This window comes from Akebia trifoliata, chromosome 5, assembly GCF_017979445.1.
Source record: "Akebia trifoliata isolate Shusen 1 chromosome 5, ASM1797944v1, whole genome shotgun sequence".
NCBI classification, from domain to species: Eukaryota; Viridiplantae; Streptophyta; class Magnoliopsida; order Ranunculales; family Lardizabalaceae; genus Akebia; species Akebia trifoliata.
In genome coordinates, this window is record NC_141379.1 from 6,334,786 (window position 1) to 6,354,889 (window position 20,104).

At 35.4% G+C, this 20,104-nt stretch overlaps 1 protein-coding gene and 1 pseudogene across 8 annotated transcripts in view; both read left to right on the forward strand.

Moving 5' to 3' along the window:
- Nucleotides 1-6,899: 6,899 nt before the first annotated feature.
- LOC147401271 (RNA-binding KH domain-containing protein RCF3-like) overlaps nt 6,900-20,104 on the forward strand; it is a 30,568-nt gene continuing 17,363 nt past the window's right edge. Inside the window, exons 1-10 of one of the 7 annotated variants that reach the window (XR_015178413.1) lie at nt 6,900-7,056; nt 8,681-9,300; nt 10,593-11,006; nt 11,096-11,353; nt 11,653-11,922; nt 12,135-12,196; nt 13,212-13,285; nt 14,016-14,092; nt 14,133-14,268; nt 14,363-15,033. Coding sequence is in view for 1 of the 7 variants with exons in the window: in XM_086442487.1 (XP_086298613.1) it covers nt 8,719-9,300; nt 10,593-11,006; nt 11,096-11,353; nt 11,653-11,922; nt 12,135-12,196; nt 13,212-13,260 (1,635 nt within the window). In the remaining 6 variants the exon portion in view is untranslated. Of the gene's footprint in view, nt 7,057-8,680; nt 9,301-10,592; nt 11,007-11,095; nt 11,354-11,652; nt 11,923-12,134; nt 12,197-13,211; nt 13,286-13,459; nt 13,866-14,015; nt 14,269-14,362; nt 15,034-20,104 lie in introns of those variants that run through there. The other 6 variants (XR_015178411.1, XR_015178412.1, XR_015178416.1 and 3 more) reach the window with 6 other exon arrangements.
- On the forward strand, nt 18,218-19,740 carry LOC147401272 (small ribosomal subunit protein mS75 pseudogene; annotated as a pseudogene). Its single transcript, XR_015178410.1, has 2 exons — nt 18,218-18,375; nt 18,873-19,740. The product of XR_015178410.1 is annotated as a small ribosomal subunit protein mS75 pseudogene (transcript).

A 20,104-nucleotide genomic window follows, 5' to 3' on the forward strand; every position in this document is an offset into this window, starting at 1 on the left:
TCTGTTGCTTTATGAATTATGACGGAGGGAAAGAATATTCCCTTATTTCGCTTCGTTGCCCCGACCTTTGTCCGAATGTCCTTTATGTCCCTTAAACTTTTTCGAGGGATTTTTGAAAAATATGATGGAAAATTATTTTCCGAATGTCCTTTATGTCCCTTAAACTTTTTCGAGGGATTTTTGAAAAATATGATGGAAAATTATTTTCTGAAAATAATTTTCTACGAAAAATGTCATCTTTCGTGTGTTTGATTGAAAAATTATATTTTTCCACTTCTTCTAAAAGTCTAATAAATGGTGAATTTCATTTTTTCACTTATACCCATAAAAAAATGAAATTCTCTCAAAATTCTCATCCCCCAAATCAAAATTCTAATCACCTCTCTTTTTCTTTCACACCACCACCATCATTGTCGTCATCATTGTTACAATCACCATCTTCATCGACCACATCGCCATCTCTAGTGACCACCATCCCTCTATTTTTCTTCTTCTTCTGCTTGTTCCTCTTTTCTGATTTTTTTTTTCTTGCTACTATTTTTTTTTAAGATGAAATCAAATACCAAATATTTGATTTTCCATCATGGGTTTTTTTTTTTTTTTTTTTTTTTTGTTGAAATCCATGGAAATTGAATTTTCATGCAATCAAATCGACTTAGACAAACAAAAAAAAAAAGTAAGAATATTAACCATCGACATTCAACTGGGTTGGGATCCCTACCATGTGTCATATCAAAGAGATCTAAGTGGCAAAATACCAAATTAATCAAATGGTCTTAGATAATTTGGGCAATCACCGTTTTAAATCTAAAGAAAATTTATATCAAATGGTGACTTTATCTATATAGATGGTATCTATATTGGCCCCACAAGTAAATATAGATCGAAATATAATTATAAGGGAAAATTACTTAATGAAACCTAAGATAGTGATTTCTTTCTAAATACCACTAACTTGATACTCCGATTAGTTTATTTTAGCTCTCCTTACCCTCTTTCAATTTTTAGATCGATGATTCAAATTGTTGAAATAGACCTTTGATCAATTGTTGAGATTGACCTTTTACAACTGTCGAAAATTCAATTCAAATATCTAGATCAATGATTTGAATGATCCGATCTAACAATTTCAGTTTGATATTTTATAGGGATGACAAGGCATTAAGAAAGAAAGTTTTACTAGCCAGGTTGTTGAGATCCCGTCCAAAACATTAGATTACATTTAGAAAGAAATTCACGGGATCCGTTAAGTATTTTTTCCTAATTATAATTATCATTGGTTCTATCGATAATTCAACATTTTTTTTATTTTGTACATTTCTAGTAGCTAATGTATGCACATATGCATGGGTGGAATCAAGATTTTCTTGTAGCGAGGACAAACTATAGTTTATGATATAATTAAAGAGTTTGAAGATGAATGATTTTAGGATGAAATTCAAAGATTTTTTGTTAGAGTAATGTCGGGGTTACTTAGGGATATACTGCGATTCTCACATTTTTTATGTGGAAGTGCACACATACTCGTAGATGCCTTATGCTCGTATCTAGAGAAAATATATGTACGTACCTCCACATCAAAAATATGAGAATCACAGTAAATCCCAATGTCACCCCAAGATTTTCCTTCTGATTACAAATCGAAGAAAATAATATTTAGGTCATTTTCCAATTAGTATGTGAGAGAATGCTCAATTAAGAGGTAATATCATCTTCAAAGCATTGAAAGGTAGGGTGGGGGCAAAAATTGGAGGGCGGTGAGGGGGTGGGGGCAAATGGGGCATATAATTAGCTCAAAATACATGAGTATCTCAAAGTTTTGTGAGGCAATTGCCCCCACTAGACTCCTTATTAACTTCGTCCTTGTACGTGTGCGTGTAAGACTTTTATCCGAAGGAATCAGGGAGATTGGAATCATCACATATATGTAGAAAATGTAACATAAAAAGGCAATAGATGGGGAAAAAATGGTTTCTATTTGAGATTCATCCAAATGCCCTTGTGAGCAAAACCCAAATTAAACGGTTGTCACCATCCAAGGGAAGAAAAAAAAAAAAAACACATAGGGCCACCTCATATTTCTCCACTAATGAGGCACTGTGGTTTGCATGTTATTACATAAATAATGTACCTAGTAATTCAAGAGGAAATAATTAGAGGAAGTAATAATTCTTAGTGATGAAATTTATTTAGAGGGCAAGGGCAAGTGGCTAAGAGTCCCATTCATGTAGTCTCCATAATTGACTTGCGAGCTTTGATAAGAGTTGGCAACAACTAATTACCAGAGGTGTGTTTGATTCTTCGTAAAAAAAAAACTCAAACTCTGAAAGAAGTATCTTGTCGACATCGATTTCATCATTTATCAAGAAAATAGTTTTATAGGAAATCATGATGGAAAATGATTTTATCGTCTTAAATTTTCATGGTAAGATTCCAATCAAATTTTCTCATCGAAACTCATTTCTAGATGTGAAATCAAATGTCGATTTCTATTACTACTTAAGTAGTCATTAAGTGGTTTAATGGGGACCCATTTAAACATAAGTAACCAAAAAGTGAAGCAATACAATATTAGTATTTCCCCATTCCATGAAGCTTTTCTTTAACTGTAACTTTAAACACATTTATTTAGGTTGGAAGCTTTTGTTTGTTGATTATAAGGGGAATAGGTGGGTAGGTAGTGCTCTTGAGTTGTGGGCAGCTTTTATTAATTTATATAAAAGTTACAACCACAAATAAAGAAAGCCATAAGTATCCATAAGTATGAAAACAATAGTTAATTAATTAGATCTTAAATCAGAAAGGAAGCATATTGGTGTACCAAATTTTTAATAGTTTGTTACCCATTATGCCCTTAATTATTTCTCCTCGTTTCATTATTTGATAATATCTTACTTCCAAGTCCACGTGAATCAACAGTATCCTAGATTTTCCTTTGTTAGGCGTTTTAGACATGCCTCTCTTGACCTCCATCTATTTCGTAAAACTTTTATACAATGACCTAAATGCCCTATAACAAGTAAATCATTGGGTGAATTATCATTTCGTGAGCTGAAAATGAGTTATTTACGAATCTGGTTAATTGTTCATTTTAATTATCAAAACGTGAATGATCGTATTTTCATTATAAAAAAAAAAAAAAATTCAAAACGGTTAAGAATTTGAGTTAGTCACTTTAAAAACCTCTAAATTCATTATTGTTCATGTTTTGGCAATTGAAATGAATGATGAGCCAGAATCGTAAATTCGTCAAAAATTGATCTCTTTTTCATACATATCCCTAAATTAGTTTAACATCTTCAATTTTATCTTCAACCCTTTTGGAAAACCCTCAGGCGGTTTTTCCATACTTATACCTCCATCTTCTTCTACTTCCCAATAATTATGTCTTGTTCTTGAGGTTTGAGGATTGATTGAGAAAGAATATTAAGATTTAAAATGGGGAGAAAAAAAAAATACCATATATGATAGGTTTGGAGGAAGAAAGTTTGACGTAAAAATACATCATCTCTAACATGTCAAAAAATCCTATCTTTCTCTAGAGGTTTGAAGGCTTGACAAGATAGAGTTTTAAAGTCGAATCACAATAAAAAATTGTACCCTTAATAACATTTAGGGTTTTTTTTTTTTTTTGCTTTGGTGGGCCACACATATCAACCACCCTAGCACTTGATTGATAACATTTAGGTTGACATGCCATTAATTTGAAAATACAGTCGTATCTCAATTATTTACTAGTGGAGGTCTATGTCTAAATAACCTCTTTATGTTTTTAGAATTTAAGATGCATCCCTCTTAGTTTTGGGATTGATTTGAAATACCTCGTATTTTAAGCACTTTGATGATTCTCTGTTGAATAACAAAATGTAAGGGATCCTTTTTTTAAAAGTAATGATAATATGACAGCCCCGTGTGGCATACTCAAAATATTCTCCCGACGTGGCATGTGCCAAAATCATAGATTTTCTTTAATTAAGATAACAACTACACATATTTATGGGGATGTGCAGTTGTGTATCCCAGGGCATAAAATCTATGGTTCTAGTACATGCCATGTCAGGAGAGTATTTAATTCAAGTATGACATGGGGGAGGGGGGATTATCACGATTTTTCTTTTTAATTTTAAATAAGGGTGATTTAGACATACCCTTCAATGTTTCATGACAAGGGTCTCTCTGAGAATTTTAACTAAAAATGACTAAAATGCCATCATTTTTAGTCTTTAATTGAAAAGATTTACTTTTTTTCTCTGCAAAAACTCATTTACAACTTCTAGTACAATAATATTACCCAAAACCCCACTCTCCAACATCAAGGATTCTACCTCCTTCAACCTCCAAACCATCATGGAGGAAAGCAAACTAGGTGGCATAGAAGACAATGAATTTTTAGGTAAAAAAGTCAAGGGGTTTTGTACAAAAGATTGAAGGTGACACGTTGAAGAGAAGATAAGGTATGTTGAGACTAATTTACCTTAGAAATTGAAGAGCTCGAAGATGATAGATTTTGTGGATAAAAAACAATGAATTTAACCTTCTTTGAAGATCTTGTTGTTAGATGGGATTAAGTTTGTAAGGTACAGTCTTGTTGTTGTTACTCTTTCGTGGTGTTCAATCTTGAACACATTGTACATTCTTCTCTCTATCTCTAATAATTGTTGCTTATAATAGGCAAAAATTCATTTAAGTCTATATATGTTTATACCATTGTGTGGTTGACTACGCTACACAACTAAAATTTTGGGGAGCTACTTTAGATGCCAAAAACTTTAGAATAAGTAAAATCATGATTGGATATATAGAGTACAATTATAATAACTACACATAGAGATGGGTCAAGATCCCTTGACTCCTAAGAGTGATTCATGAAAAAAAAAAAAAAAACATGATCCCAACCTTTTAAATGCAAAATCCAATGGATTTATCATTGGGATAAGTATCTCTGAGATTTGTGTTATCAAGATACTCATAAATCTCAACTATTGGATTTTGTGTTTAAGGGTTGGGATGTTTTTATAGAGATATATGCAATACAATTGATGGGTAGAATATATCCCAAATTGATCTTTCCTATTGTGTGTTATTTTGCTAGCTTAGTTCCCAACATAGGCAAAGCGAGAAAAACACAATTTTGCAACCTTGCAAGATTTGATTCGTTTATGACTTTTCTTTGTACTTCTCTTATCAAGGTGATCTAATACATGCTCACACGACATGAGCGTGATTGAGAACTGTTGTTGTGGACTGCCATGTGCATACTCCACATGCTATGCGCATTAATCTTTGGGAAGAGTCAAGCAACTTTTTTCATGTAAAACAATGCCTTTGTCATGTAAATAATTTTTTTGGAGTTCAGCCATGATATTTTTGGACAAAATGATCGAGTTCTCAATAGGAACAATACATGTTCTATTTTAGATGGTTGGACATTCATTTGGAGCTCGTGTCATAAAGAAGTAACAGTAATGCTTGTTTATTTTCGAATCTTCTGCATTTTTTTCTTTCTTTCCAGTATTTCCTTCCACTCTTTCTTGCAATGCATATGCGTCGTGCGTCTTATCTAATAGAGTTCACCCGTGCCTACAACATGATCATCCTCTTTAGGGTCAAGGGAGTAAAAGTAAAAAATAAAAATAAAAAATGAAAAGATATTATTAAAAAAAAAATTAAATATATAAGAGGGTAATAAATGAAACATAATAGAGTTAAATGAATGATAACAAAAGATAATAAAGTAAATCCCACAAAATCTCTGACTCAATGAGATGTTTGTCCCACACAAAAATTATAGCGGACGAGACATTTATCCCACACAACTATAGTAAAGTGTTTTATTATATAAAATTTTATAATGCTTAGCAATATATATATATATATATAGATTTTTGAAAAATGTTAGATCCAACGTTGGATAATAAATGGTTTAGAATTGTGCTCGATATCTTACTTGATTAGATTTGAACAATTTAAGACCGTCCCAATCCATTGATATCCCAACAAGTGTATCAATAAAATAATAAATAAAATAAGAAAATATAATTTTTTGAACAAATTTCAAGAACAAAATGCAGGTTACGTGTCCACGAAGATGCGAGACAATGACGATTTTGACTCCATATGACAAGTGATTTGTTAGTTTATTTATTTTCAACGTAGATTAGAGGCTTTCACTATCTTTCAAGTCCAGAGTCCTTGGCCCATTAGGAATTAGGGGCCTGGTGAATATTATAGATACCCATGAGTTCTGGACTCATGTCATGCACCCCTTGACCGTTAGACTAATGGCCAAAGACCCAAATACCCTAATCTTCAATCTCTTTAAAAAAAAAAAAAAAAAACATTGATTTTTCCTCAAAATCAGTCATCTTCAAACTTTTTAATAACTCAAATTTATCTTTGATTCATCATTTTCAACTTAGAATTAATCCTTTACAAAAAAAAAAAACCCTAGTTTTTCAATTGAAAATCTCATAATTCCCAAAAAATCTTATTTGCTTCTTCTTTCTAAAACTAATCATCTTCAAACTCTTCAACCCCTATATTAATTTTAATTTATTTAACTTTATTTTCATTAATTAGTTTTTACCTTGTCTCATTTGTAGTCTATCTAAAATTTTATCATTTAATACTTCCTCAAAAACCCTATCTTGCCTCAAAATTTGAAAGTTGAAGATTTGAAGTAGGTCAAATCTTAAGGTTGATGACGGATCTTAAATTTTTTTCAAAAGAGATTGAAGATGACTATTTTTGAGAAGAAAAATCAAGGATTTTAGTTGGAGGTTGAAGATGAGGGTATTTGAGTCTTTTTTTACTATTAGTCTATAAGAAGACTGAGGTCATCTATGGGGGCATATCTAATATTCACCGAAATATGGGGTGGCATGTCTAAATCACCGATGTTGTGCCATGCGTAGAATCTGATCAAAACCCTATGCCTAGGGTCAAAATCACAGTGTCCGAAGATATTTTTACAGAGTTTCTCTTATCCGAAGAAACTGAAATTTAGTATGAGAAATCCCTCTCGGTTAGGTTACAATATTCGCGCGCTAAGACAAGGTACAAAATGTTATCTAAATTCTAGGGTTTTTATTTGGTTTCGTGATCTAAATTCTGCGTTTTATTTTCTGTAAATCACTATGTGTATTTCGTAAGTCGTTGTTTGTGGTAGTGGAACTGTATGATCTACCATTTCTTGGTATTTTCGAAGAATCAACACTTCTCCGAACTGAATATCGATGATCCAAACTGTTCTTTTTCTAATTGGTTTTGTTTTTTGGAATTTTGATGTAATAAGTTGATTGAAGTCCATAGAAATTCTAATTTTTATTGGGTTATGGGTCTTAATTTTGTTGTATAGTTTGGTTCATTTTTAGCATTTGAGCTTTGATGTTGATTGTTAACGTTGCTTCTTGTGGGTTTGTCTTTTTAATGTGTTGGGTTTTGAACTTCACTGCGTTCTCCAAGTAATTTTATCAAGATTTGATGTGCAGAGATCAAAGAATTCTTTTTTTCAGCTTGAAAAGTCAGGATCACTGGTTTTCTGAAAAAAAAAATGGGTTTTATGTTTTTTTTTTTCTAAACCTCTGATGAGGTTTAGTTCAGCCTTCAGAGTATCTGGTCTGCTAATGCCCTCTTTATTGGATATGGTATTCATGAAGAACATGGGCAATATTATCACTATCACTTTATGCCAACAGCTGTTAAGAGTGACATACCTTAAGCAGAGGAGACTGATATTATCTTCTAGGGTTTATTATTTGGTTGTGTGATCTGAAGTCTCCATTTATGCTCTGTAAATCACTATGTGTATTTTGTAAGTCGTCATTTGTGGTAGTGGAACTGTTTAATCTATGAAATCTTCCATTTTTCCTATTTTCAAAGCATTAATACTTCTCCTAGCCGAATGTAATATCCCAAACCCGTTCTTTGTCTAATTTGGTTGTGTTTTGTGTGTGTTTGATATTTTGACATTATAAGGTTTATTGAAGTCCATGCAATTTTTTAATTTTCGTTGGGGATCTAATTTGGTTGTGTAGTTTGGTTCATTTTTAGCTCTTGATGCTGATGTTAATGTTGTTTCTTGCCGTCTTGACCTTTTAATGTTCTGGGTTTTGAATTTCACTGCATTCTACAAGTAATCCTATCAAGGTTGAATGTGTAGAGCTCAAAGACACTTTTTTTTTTCCTTCCAGGCTTGCAAAGTCAGGATCACTAGTTTTCTGAAAAAAAAAAAAAAAAAAAAAACAGTTTAATTTTGACCCTATGATGAGGTGTAGCTCAGAGTCTGGTCTGCAACTGTGCTCTTGATTGGATATGGTTTTCATGAAGAACATGGGCAATACTATCTCTATGACTTTATGCAGATAGCTGTTAAGAGTTACAGAGCCTTAAGAAGAGGAAACTAGGGCTTTTCTTTCTTATCTTTTAAGAGTTTAAAGCTGTAAAATGTATTTTTCATTGTTTAAAATTTTGAGGTAGAAAGTCCCTGTAAGTCACTAATTGTCACCTTTATTCAATCAGTAGGTGTTTTGAATATCTTCAATCAGTAATTGTCACCTATAGGGTTTTTCTTCCTCCATACATCTTACTTTTGTTTCTAGTATACATTCATGCCATAAAAAATTGGTGTGTTCCGTTTGTGATACCTTCAAGCATCTTATCCATTGGTTTTACTTTGCAGATAATTGATCAGGAAATAGGTATCAGGTCATTTTTGCCATGGCTGACCAAAGAGATAAATATGGAAAGCGATCCCACTCTCAATCCAATCATGCTGACAGTGGAGGAGGAAGTAAAAGAAGAAACCCTGGTGATGAGAGAGAACAGTATGCTCCCGGGCCAGAAGATACAGTGTTCCGTTACTTGTGTCCCGGTAGAAAGATTGGAAGTATCATTGGCAAGGGAGGTGAGATTGTTAAGAAATTAAGAGCTGACACTCAATCAAAGATCAGGATAGGTGACACTGTGCCAGGCTGTGATGAACGTGTTGTTACTATATTTAGTTCGAGCCAGGAAAGTAACTCATTTGAAGACACCGATGATCTCATCTGCCCAGCTCAAGATGCTCTCTTCAAGGTGCATGACAGGCTTGTTGCCGATGAGGTTCCTGCTGATGAAGATGATGAAGGGCCTCATGAAGTTACTGTTCGTCTGCTTGTGCAGTCGGATCAGATTGGATGTGTTATTGGGAAAGGTGGGCAGATAATTCAAGGTATACGAAGTGATACTGGTGCTCAGATTCGAATTCTTAAGAATGAACATCTACCTCCATGTGCTTTGACTACCGATGAGCTTCTTCAGGTATTGCAGATCATTTTCATCGATTTCCCTTTATTTTCGATACACTCCTATAATTTTTTGTTTTGGATTAAGTTTTTATTGATTGAAAAAGAGAAGTGGCCCCTGTACAAGAAAAGAAAAAACAAAGAAAAGAGAGACAAAAGAACAACAAAAACAAACAGCCCACATCATGATCACTACCGCACTAAGCACAACATCTTCAAAAAAACATGCGTTCAACGTCTTTGCTTAGCTTACTCCAAAAAAAAAAAAAAAAAAAAACAAAAACAATAAGCCCAAGATGTCTAGAACCAGTTCCTGATAAGTCTTTTCCTCCCCCTGGAACACCTTTATATATATATAGGGACAAAATCAAGATCCAACATTTTATCTAACATGTTTTGTAAATTGGGGTCAGAAGTTTCAGAATGGACTAATTTTGGTGAGGATAGTCTCTATGGTGAGGAGATCATCCTCACCTAAAATAACCCCATTCCAAAGCTTCTAACGCCAGTTTACAAGTTGAAGAATCGTGAACCGTCCAATTTTTGTAAACCACTTTTGATGGGGTTATAAGTTTCGAAATGGGCTGATTTTTGGTGAGGATGATTTCATCACCACAAAGATCATCCTCACACAAAATCAGCCCATTCCAAAACTTCTAACCCATATAGGACAAAACATGTTGGATAAAATGTTGGATCTTGATCTTGCCCCATATATATATATATGGGGAGGCATTCGGAGGCCCTAAAAAGCGGGAACATTTTTTCAATGTATGGGTTAGAAGTTTCGGAATGGGCTGATTTTTTGTGAGGATGATCTCTATGATGAGGAGATCTGCCTTGCCAAAAATCGGCCCATTCCGAAACTTCTAACCCCATCAAAAGTGGTTTACAAAAATCGGACGGTCCATGATTCTTTAATTTGTAAACTAGGGTTTGAAGTTTTGGAATGAGCTGATTTTTGGTGAGGATGATCTCTTCACCATAGAGATCATCCTCACAAAAAAATCAGCCCATACCTAAACTGTTTGGTTCTCTCTAGGGCCTCCGAACGCTTCTCATATGTGCGTGTGTGTGCACGCGAGCGTGAGTGTGTGTGTGGATATCTGTAGAGAATTTATGTTCAGTATTATAATCGAGTGAATGTGTGTAGTGTTGTGAGTTTTACCTGGCCTTTTATTCTTGTTTATAGTCCATCATGAATTTTTTATCCTGCTAATACTATTTGCATTGTTGAACTGCATTGCTGGTGCTGTAAACTGATTATATTAGCAGAATGAAGCTAACTCAAGATGTTTTTTGTTTTAGATAACTGGGGAGGCCTCAGTTGTGAAGAAGGCTCTGTATCAAGTATCATTACGACTTCATGATAATCCGTCTCGATCCCAACATTTCCTCGCCTCTGCCATGTCTAATATGTATCAGTCGGGTGGTCCATTCATGGGATCAAATGCGGGTGCTTCAATAATGGGTTTAGCTCCTTTGATGGGTCCTTATGGAGGATACAAAGGTGAAGCTCCTTTTTATTCTGCTCCAAGGGATGGGTCATCCGCAAAGGAGTTTTCTCTTCGTGTGGTTTGCCCGACTGAAAATATTGGAGGTGTGATTGGTAAGGGTGGTGTCATTATCCAGCAAATCAGACAGGAATCTGGGGCATATATCAAAGTTGATAGTTCAGCTGCCGAAGGAGATGATTGCATAATAACTATCTCAGCAAAAGAGGTGTGCATCTTAACATCTGGGTTTTGTATCAACAAAGAAATGCAGGTCATGTGCCATCATATTATTCTAACATGTGCCAAATCCTCTAGTTCTTTGAAGACCCAATCTCTCCAACTATCAGTGCAGCAGTGCGCCTACAGCCCAGATGTAGTGAGAAAATAGAGAAGGACCATGGTGAACCTTCTTACATGACTCGTCTTCTTGTCCCATCATCCCGCATTGGCTGCCTCATCGGTAAAGGTGGGGCTATCATCTCTGAGATGAGGAGACAGACCAAAGCAAATATTCGCGTACTTTCAAAGGAAAACCTTCCAAAAGTTGCAACTGAAGATGATGAGATGGTTCAGGTAAGTCATAATTATATTGTTTTCAGCTATGTATGTCATGTTTATTTTGATAGGTAAAAGGGTCGGTGGCTATTATTGTGAAGTTTGGTTGAAAGGGATTTGAACCTAGGATGTGAGAACAACTCTCCACACATCTTACCAACTTTACTGAGTTGGCACTTCGTGTATATCCTATTAATTGTATATTTTGTTTCTTTTTATAAGTATTAATTGTATAATTTGTTGTGCCGACTTTGTGCGTTCTCCTCTAGCACCAGTAGAGACCATATCTTACATATTTGTGTGGTGGTGCTATCCAGATCAGTGGAGACATTGAAGTTGCTAAGAATGCTCTTGTGCAAGTAATAACACGGTTAAAAGCTAATTTTTTTGAGAGGGAGGGTGCATTATCTGCTTTTCCACTAGCGGTTCCTTACTTCCCCATGGAAGCAGATGTCTCTGATGGCTCAAAATATGAAAATAAAGATGGTAAATCTCATGGTCGTGGATATTCTTCGTACTCTAGTGGTTATGGTGGTCCAAGTGATGTGTCTCCTAGAGACAATTATGAAAGTTATGGGGGCTCACAGGTAATCTGCACACGTTTATTGTTCAACTAGTTTGTCTTTTTCCCCATTTTCCAAGTTTTGAGTCAATATGTTTTTTTTCCTGGCGTACTGTTTCTAACTCGATTTTTTAGTTTGTTTATGCACCTACTTATACAATGTCACCTTGATTGATTTTTTTATAATCTCTCTCTCTCTCAATTTGTTATAAATTGTTCTTTATGTCTTCTTTGCAGAGTGGTGGTGGTGGTTACGGATCATACGGTGGCCACTCTTCTGGTCGTTCTAGTGGTACAGGGTAAGATTTTCCTTTTTATTTTTGCAGATTTTGTCATGAGTGTTTTCTTTTGGGTTTGATCTACTTCTTTGTCTTTTCCTTACTTTACTCCCGAAATTTCAACGTTGTTAGAAAGCCCTTTTTTCATCAGTCCACCATCATTGATGAATGTGAAAATGGTAGAGACTCACCTGCCCGTTAGACCAAGATTAAAATGACCATATTGACCTGATTGCAATAAATGACCACTGTTTTTTCCATCATATTCTTGGCAATAATATCAAGGCACGTGTCAAAACGAAAGAACATGTATTTATAAGGAAAAAAAAGAGAAAAAAAAAATGGACCTGATTAGCAAGTTTTCACCATTGGATCTTACTATGCGGAAAATTCCTGAAACAAATGAATCGAGATCGTTTGATGAACCATGCTCAATTCAAATGGCCAACACCAATCACATACTAATTTTTGTTGTGTAGGTCCATGAATGGTTGGGTGGGCCAACCATCCATGTAACTAGTGGGCTCAAAAAGTATATTGAAAGATTTTGAGGGTGGACATCAAACTTTGACTCTAGAGCATAGGTAGACCACAATTTTTTGTGGTTGAATTTTCTATTGAATTTAATCATTTCTTGGGTCTTCAATTCAAACGACTAGAAAGCACCAACCAATGGTCATCTATGAAGTTATGGGCAGTTTGATCATTTTCTTCCCAGCCCAATGAGCACGTGACGGTACTCCTGTTTTTGCGTTTGTCATTGTAATACTCCATCACCATCATTATCTACACCTTATCCTAATTAACGGGTAAACCGGATAGTATAACTCTAATTACCTTTTCTAAATTTATAAATGACACCACAGAACTTTGCTTCTTCTGATTTTTATTAGCGTTGCTTTCTTTATTGTTTCCTGTTCACAAGTGTACCAATGTTTCTTTGAATATTCATAGTAAGCTTTTATTTTTGTCATGTTTGTTTACTATAAGACCTGTTAATCTACATCTCATCCTGATTTTTAGCTTCTGTTACCAGGTTATCTGGTCAAAAACCTGTTTCTCGTGGGAAACATCATGGTTATTAGGGCCCCCGATGATTAGTGACGTCAGGTAGATTATTGTCTCCCTTAATATTTTTTTATCCTTAATGGCAGATTGCTTTGATATATGCTAGTCAAATCATAATATATCACAATTTGTTACCTTATCCTAGCCGGCCTTCCCATGTTTAGATTTCTAATGCTCCTGTTTTACCTATGTTTCCTCCCATTCCTATCAAAACAGCTGACATCTATGAAGCCTGAAGCCAGCCTACTGCCTCTTTTGACGAAGCCTTCAGCCTTGACCTGAAGACCAAACGAAAGGGTTTGAGAAACTTATGGCCTACCTTTGAGAGGACCAACACCATCTATTAACAAGCTCTAATGTTGTGTGCTACCAAGTGCCTTTGTAACCAAGACGCCTCCATGAGTTGCATCAACTATGTTTCCCTTTCTGTAAAACTACAAATACTGCCAGCCATGATTGTTTCCTCCTTGGCAGTTTTATTAGGATTGGTATTTTGGTAGCTATGCATTGGATTTTTAATCCTGTCTTTTGTTGGGAACTTGTGGGTTTAGGTTGTAGAGCCTTGGAAATTGTAGGTAGCATGGTTAAACTCTATTGTGGTGAATGATTACTTCATCTAAAATGCGTGCATTAATATGTTGTCATTTATCGTGGATTGTGTGCTTATAAATTTTAATATGCTTCTTTCTGTCAATTATCGTGGATTGTGTACAGAGTGAATTTTTTTAATTAAAAAAAAAAATTCTTTGTTGGTGGTTATTTATGAACTTAGGTGGAGTTAACTTCACGAGATGGCTATAACCCGCAAATTATTAAAGGGCAGCTGTATTGTCGTTTTGATGCTTATTCAGGTTTTTTTTCTTCTGGAGGCTATATATCCTGATGGAAAAATATCAGAGTCAATATAGAGCTGCAATTCACCTAAAAAGGGTAGGTTGAAGATCTTTCCGAAGAATGTTGAGAACTACAAATCACCAGTTGGTTCAGATGTCCATCCAGGTAGTAGAGATGCAATCAATCGAGGGGTAGGTTTGTTCTCTGTGTTATCTCAAGTGTGTTACCGTCAGTTCGTGTTATGGAGTGAATGTGATTTAAGTGTTGTATGCAATAAATTGGCAGGTTTTCTAGGAACTATTGGTTTCGTTCACACTACAATCAGGTAAGTGATTATTTGGCTCGGCACATTCCAAGCTGGTAAGTCTTTCTGCCGTTGGAGCTTGGTGAAAAGCATACTTTATTAGCTTTACATGATTGTCATCTTGCTTTACTTATCACTTCCCGTAGTTCTCTCCAATTAACCTGTTTTCATATTTTGCTTTAACTCTTTTGTTGATACTTTTTTGTAGTTTATCAAACACCTTGTCAGTGTTTCTTCCATTTCTCTAGGGTTCCTCTTTCCATGTTCAACTTCTTGTTTGAGGGTTACTAATAAAGGCTATATGGGGCTAAATGCTTCCAAGTTAGGACAATGTGTCTATCTCATGATCCACGAGTCACCTTGATCAGGGACCAGAGACAACTATTACAGGAGCGGATGGGTCCAAAAAAAGAATACAATAAAACTGACAGGTTCACCACGGAACCACTATCAGGAAGAAGAACCGCTTGCACCATTGCACTTACTGTTTTTAAGCAAGTTCTTTTGTTTCTTGAAGAGAAGTTCCTTAGGAATTACTTTATGTAGTCCATGCCTATTTGTAATATTAGTACCTAAACTTGCATGGTTGTTCATCATTTATGTAGTTTTGAAAATACACTTTTAGCAATTTTTTTTGGCTCCCCCACTGTAATACATGATTGCCTCTATTTTTTTTATTTTAATTTTTGGGATGATGTGTAGTCGGATCATACTACAAATAGGAGGGGAATTTACTTGCAATTTTTGCAGCCGTACCCCAGTCAGTTGTGAGACGTTCTTTGCATTAATGTTTAAATTGAAGCACTGCCCATGGATGGACCAACGGAAAAAAAAAAAAAAAAAAAGCTCACTGTTTTGTAGTCTTAAGGCTCCCAAACTTAGTTGGGGTGTTTACAGACTTAGTTGCGAAATGCATCTTTTTATACTTATAACATTCGAGGGTGTTGAACGCACAAAGCTGTTGAGCTAGATGTTAAGGTGAAATAATCGGTGTATTTCGCTCCGGTTGCAAAGCCTTGTTAAAATGAGGAGTCTTTTCTTGGGATTTTTTTGTTTTGGTGGGAAATGATTTTGCTGTTTTTGTTTTGTTTCCCTTTCATGGTCTCCTTTGGGTTGTATCCACTTGGATGTGCTTGCATATCTATTATGGATTGTATTATATTTTCAACTTGCTCTTGTAAAATTACATTAGCTAATTCTTGAAAATTATATTGTTACTCTTGTATATTTTATTAAGATAATAAAAATGAGAAATTGTTGAGCTAGATCAGGGTAGGTAATTTTTTAAGTGATGAGGTAACTGGCCTATTAGAGCATCATATCTCATCCAAATCCATGCGGGGTTTGAACCATGGTTTCAAAACTTGTTCGAGATCGAGACGTATCATTCAAGTCGTCTTGGTATCAAGTATGGATGAGACGGACAAACAAGTCAATGTATTGGATGAGATTTAAAACTCTACGGTCATTTTTCTCATTATTGAATGAGATGTCTCAAATGTATTGGAAAACTTGTTTGAGACGGTATGGTTGGTCTCTTTCATGGACAAGACGCCAAAACAATTTTTAAAAATATGGTTTGAATTTGAGACCTCTCCCTTTATCCTTTTTTACTATTGTTAAGTATACAATCGGATACAATCAGGTATCTTTCTCTATCCTTCTCTTTCCCATTGCCATTGGTCTGGCTTCGGAGAATGGAGTGGGGTGATGAAAAATGAAAAAAATGTAATACCCATCCCTTGAAAAATATGATATAATGACTAAAAATTGTGATATTTTAATATCACAACACCAGTAAAATTATTGTTTTTGAAGATCTTTCGATTTATTTAAGTAAGGTTGAATAATTTTGAAGAATTCTTCTAGATTTTGATGAAAATTGGAGATATTCGCTCAGTTCTCAAAATGAATTTTGGCGTACCCCTTGACCTTGATTTTTCAAGAAAGATCAATATTAAATAATTCAAATGCCCTCACTTTAAATCTTTGTCAAAACACATCAATTTTTTTCACAAATGCCTATCGTTTTCAATTTTTAAGGTAAATTTTTTTGACTACATCTTCAACCTAAGATCATTGTTCTTTCAACCATTGTCTCGAGAACAATGTAGGGTTCTTCAGGAGGTTAGAGATGAAAGGTTTTGGGAAAGAAAAAGTTTTTCGATCATTTTATGTTAGTCTCTCTTGCAAGAACAAAGTCAAGGTGCACGTAATGGGGAGCGCATCCTCTGTAGCGTGAATCTCCTGTAGCCCATGTCAACGTTTGAGGTTGTGCCACATCATCAAGATGATTTCATCCAATCGTTTAAATATAAGAGTACAGTGACCGTCCATTTTCAAATACTTGATTAAGGAAATAAAAAATGTTAACTTCCATCTAACTTTAAATAAAAAACCGAAAATACCTTCTTTTCAATTTAAAATGGGATAAAAAATGATTGGATTGATGAAAAAACTCGATTCATCAGAGCCATGTAATTAGTACACCATCACTTGATATTTCGGAGGCCATTCAAATCCAATCTCGGAGAATAATCTGAAAGATCATTCATTGAAATTGACGGTTTAGATGAAGAAATTGGTTGACCAAGTGCAAGGTACATAATATGTAGTGGTATCGATTGGGGAATTGCATTTTATATTTTCTCTCAGTAAAATTTAAAATATTAAGAGGCAGAATTTACAGGGAGTTGGGACTTGGTAGTGATGTTCGTCCACAAAAGCCATTAGATTGCCATCAAAACACATCTCGAAGTCCGTTCAAGCCGGGATGACACCTTCCTTACCAAATTGTTAAAGCCCATGGGCCTAACTCATCCTTGAAAATTGGCTTGCAAGGAGTGGGTTGCCCCTGTTTTATACATTGCACAACCCAAGAGTACTCGGGCGACGTGGGACTATGCTAATACTCCCCCTCAACGTAAGGGCTAAGGGCTGAAGACACTTGGGTCTCCCCCCTCCATGCAGGAGCAGAGATACTAACCCAACCCATCTCTAAGGTACTCTTGATCTGATGCCATGTTTAAGTCCGTGGGCCTAACTCATCCTTAAAAATCGGCCCATGAGCTTTATCCAAAACATCTCAAAATCCTGAATTCACTCCCATGGGATGAAAAATGGAAAAAAGAATAGAAAAGAAAAGAAAAGAAAAAAAAAAGACATAAGGGTGTGTCTAGTATTTTTGAATAATGATTATAACCAAAGTTTAAAAAAAATATTTTAAATGATAAAATTTGAAAAACAAGGCCTTGGTTCATATTTTATAAAGAATCGTGATAATCTGATTACCCTTATGCCACACTCAATAAACTACCCAGACGTGACAAGTTCGAGAATTGTGTATTTCGAGGAGCACAGATCTATGGTTTCCGAACTTGTCACGCCAGGTACTTGATTGAGTGTGCCATGTGGGATAGTTAGATTATTACGACTCCTTTATAAATGGAGATCTATTGGTCCATATTTTTTAAATTTTGGCGTTAAAGGTGGTTCTCCCATTAAATTTTGTCTAGTAATAGTATTTTGTATTTTATAGTAAAAATAATTAAGTTTTAATAATCTAAATATTTTTTATGGAAATAGTAACACATTGTAACTCAGCATTTTTTGATCCAGTTTATTTTATAAAAAAAACATACATTAAAAAATAATTTCAAATATATGTAAAGAACTTTTATTTCTACACCAACCTTGCTAATGCCAACACCCCCCCAACCCTCCCTCCCCAAAGATGTGCGCTAATTCTTAGTGATTTACATATGAATCGGGTTGGTGATAGCAAAAGTTGGCGCGGCAATAGAATTGTAGTTAAAATCATTTCGAACGAGATGACTTGGGCGAGTCAACGACTCAACTCGCAAGACACTTGGGCCCGGGGGTCTTCCTTATCACACTCTTTTAGGAGTTAAAACCACGTAGGGTTTCTCTATTGACCTCTCTGCATTCTCCTCAAGCACTCGAAGCTTCAAACGTTCCATTTCACCGTCCAAAGGTACTCTCTCTCTCTCTCTCTCTCTCTCTTGTTATGGTGGCTATATTGTTTAGTTTGGGGGGGGGGGGGGGGAGTATTTGGGGATCATCAAAACATATAAGAAATTTGCACCCAAAAAGTGTATTTGTTGGATCGATTACAACTTAAATGCTGTGTATTAGTTGAAGACTACCTAAAAAAACCATGTTCCAAGAAATCTTAAAAACTGATATTTTTTTTTTTTGATGCAACCTTTCCCCCTCCCCATAATATATGACCAACCAACTGTTTGATAAAATGACTCACAGACAGTTTTTCTGTCACAATACCCACATTTCAATCTCCATATTCTGTAGGGCCACTATTGGATGTTTTATTTCTATTTTTTTTTTTTTTTTTGGGTATTTAATTAGTATTTCATTAGAGCATTTCTTTTGCAATGTTTTCTTTTTAAAATGATTTTTAGCAAAATCATCCGTATAAGTAGAATCAATTTTAATTAATATTTCAATTTTCAGGTGCTGTTACTGTTGTAATGCAATGATGCAAAATCTACATCGCATTCTATGTCGACTCCACATTTCTCCGGTCATTGCAAAATCTCTGAAAGAAACCACATCCAGAGAGGTACAGAACGCACGGAATGGTATCGAATCCCTCCGTCTCTCAGTCTTACAACGAGCCTTCTCCACGAAATCAGGTGATGGAGAGGGGAAAGATAGTTGGGAGAAAGGGTGGGACTCTGTTGGATCGTCTGGGAACAAAGATGGCAAAACACAACCCGATGGTGCCTCTGATTTTGGTTGGGACTCTGTATCTTCTTGGTCAACAGGATTGACCAAAGAGCATTTTGACGGAGAGGCTGTAGGCCGTCAGGTCACCCCTGGGTCCACCGACGTGGTACCCACTTCTCCGTCGATGCCATCATCATCGGAGGAGATTGATGAGGTGTCGGAGGAGTTGGAGAAGGAGAACCGCAAAGGTAGGGAGTTCGTGGACTCTTGGGGAGAGCGGATGAAGGAGGTGAATGTGTTGCTGAAGCAAGTGAGAGAGCCTGGTGCAAGGGGTTCATATCTCAAGGATTCTGAGAAGGCGGAGATGTATAAATTGCATAAGGAGAATCCTGAAGTTTATACTATCGAGAGATTGGCTAAGGATTATCGGATAATGAGACAAAGGGTCCATGCTATTTTGTGGTTGAAGGAGATTGAAGAGGAAGAGGAGAAGAAGCTTGGCCGCCCATTGGATGATTCTGTTGAGCTTTTGCTTGATGCATGTCCTGAGTAAGCCGACAAATCTCTTCTTTTGGTTATTTGTTAAATCTCCTTGAACAAAATTTAGTTATGTTTGCTTGGAAATTTTGAATATTTATGGGAATTGATTTTGTTGAGCTCAAAGTACCTACTGCATGTTATTAATTTATTTGAAGTTGATGCAGGAACTTACCTAGAATGATGCGTCTGAGATCATAATTAATTTTTAAGAATAAGGAAAATCATAAAAGAAGCTAATTTTTCATGAAGTTAAGAGAGAATCAGTAAATAATGAAGAAATAGTCCTAGGTCTTGTACAGTCCTAAAGGCTAATCCCTAAAACATGCAGATAAGGATTTGAATGAATATTCTGGAATTCCACTACCCAACTGTCTCAATTCAATAGTCAATTTCCTTTCAAAGATTTTAAGGATTAATTAGGCCCAATGAGTTTTAATTAGCCATTGTAAATGTCTCAACAAATCTTGAGAGACTTC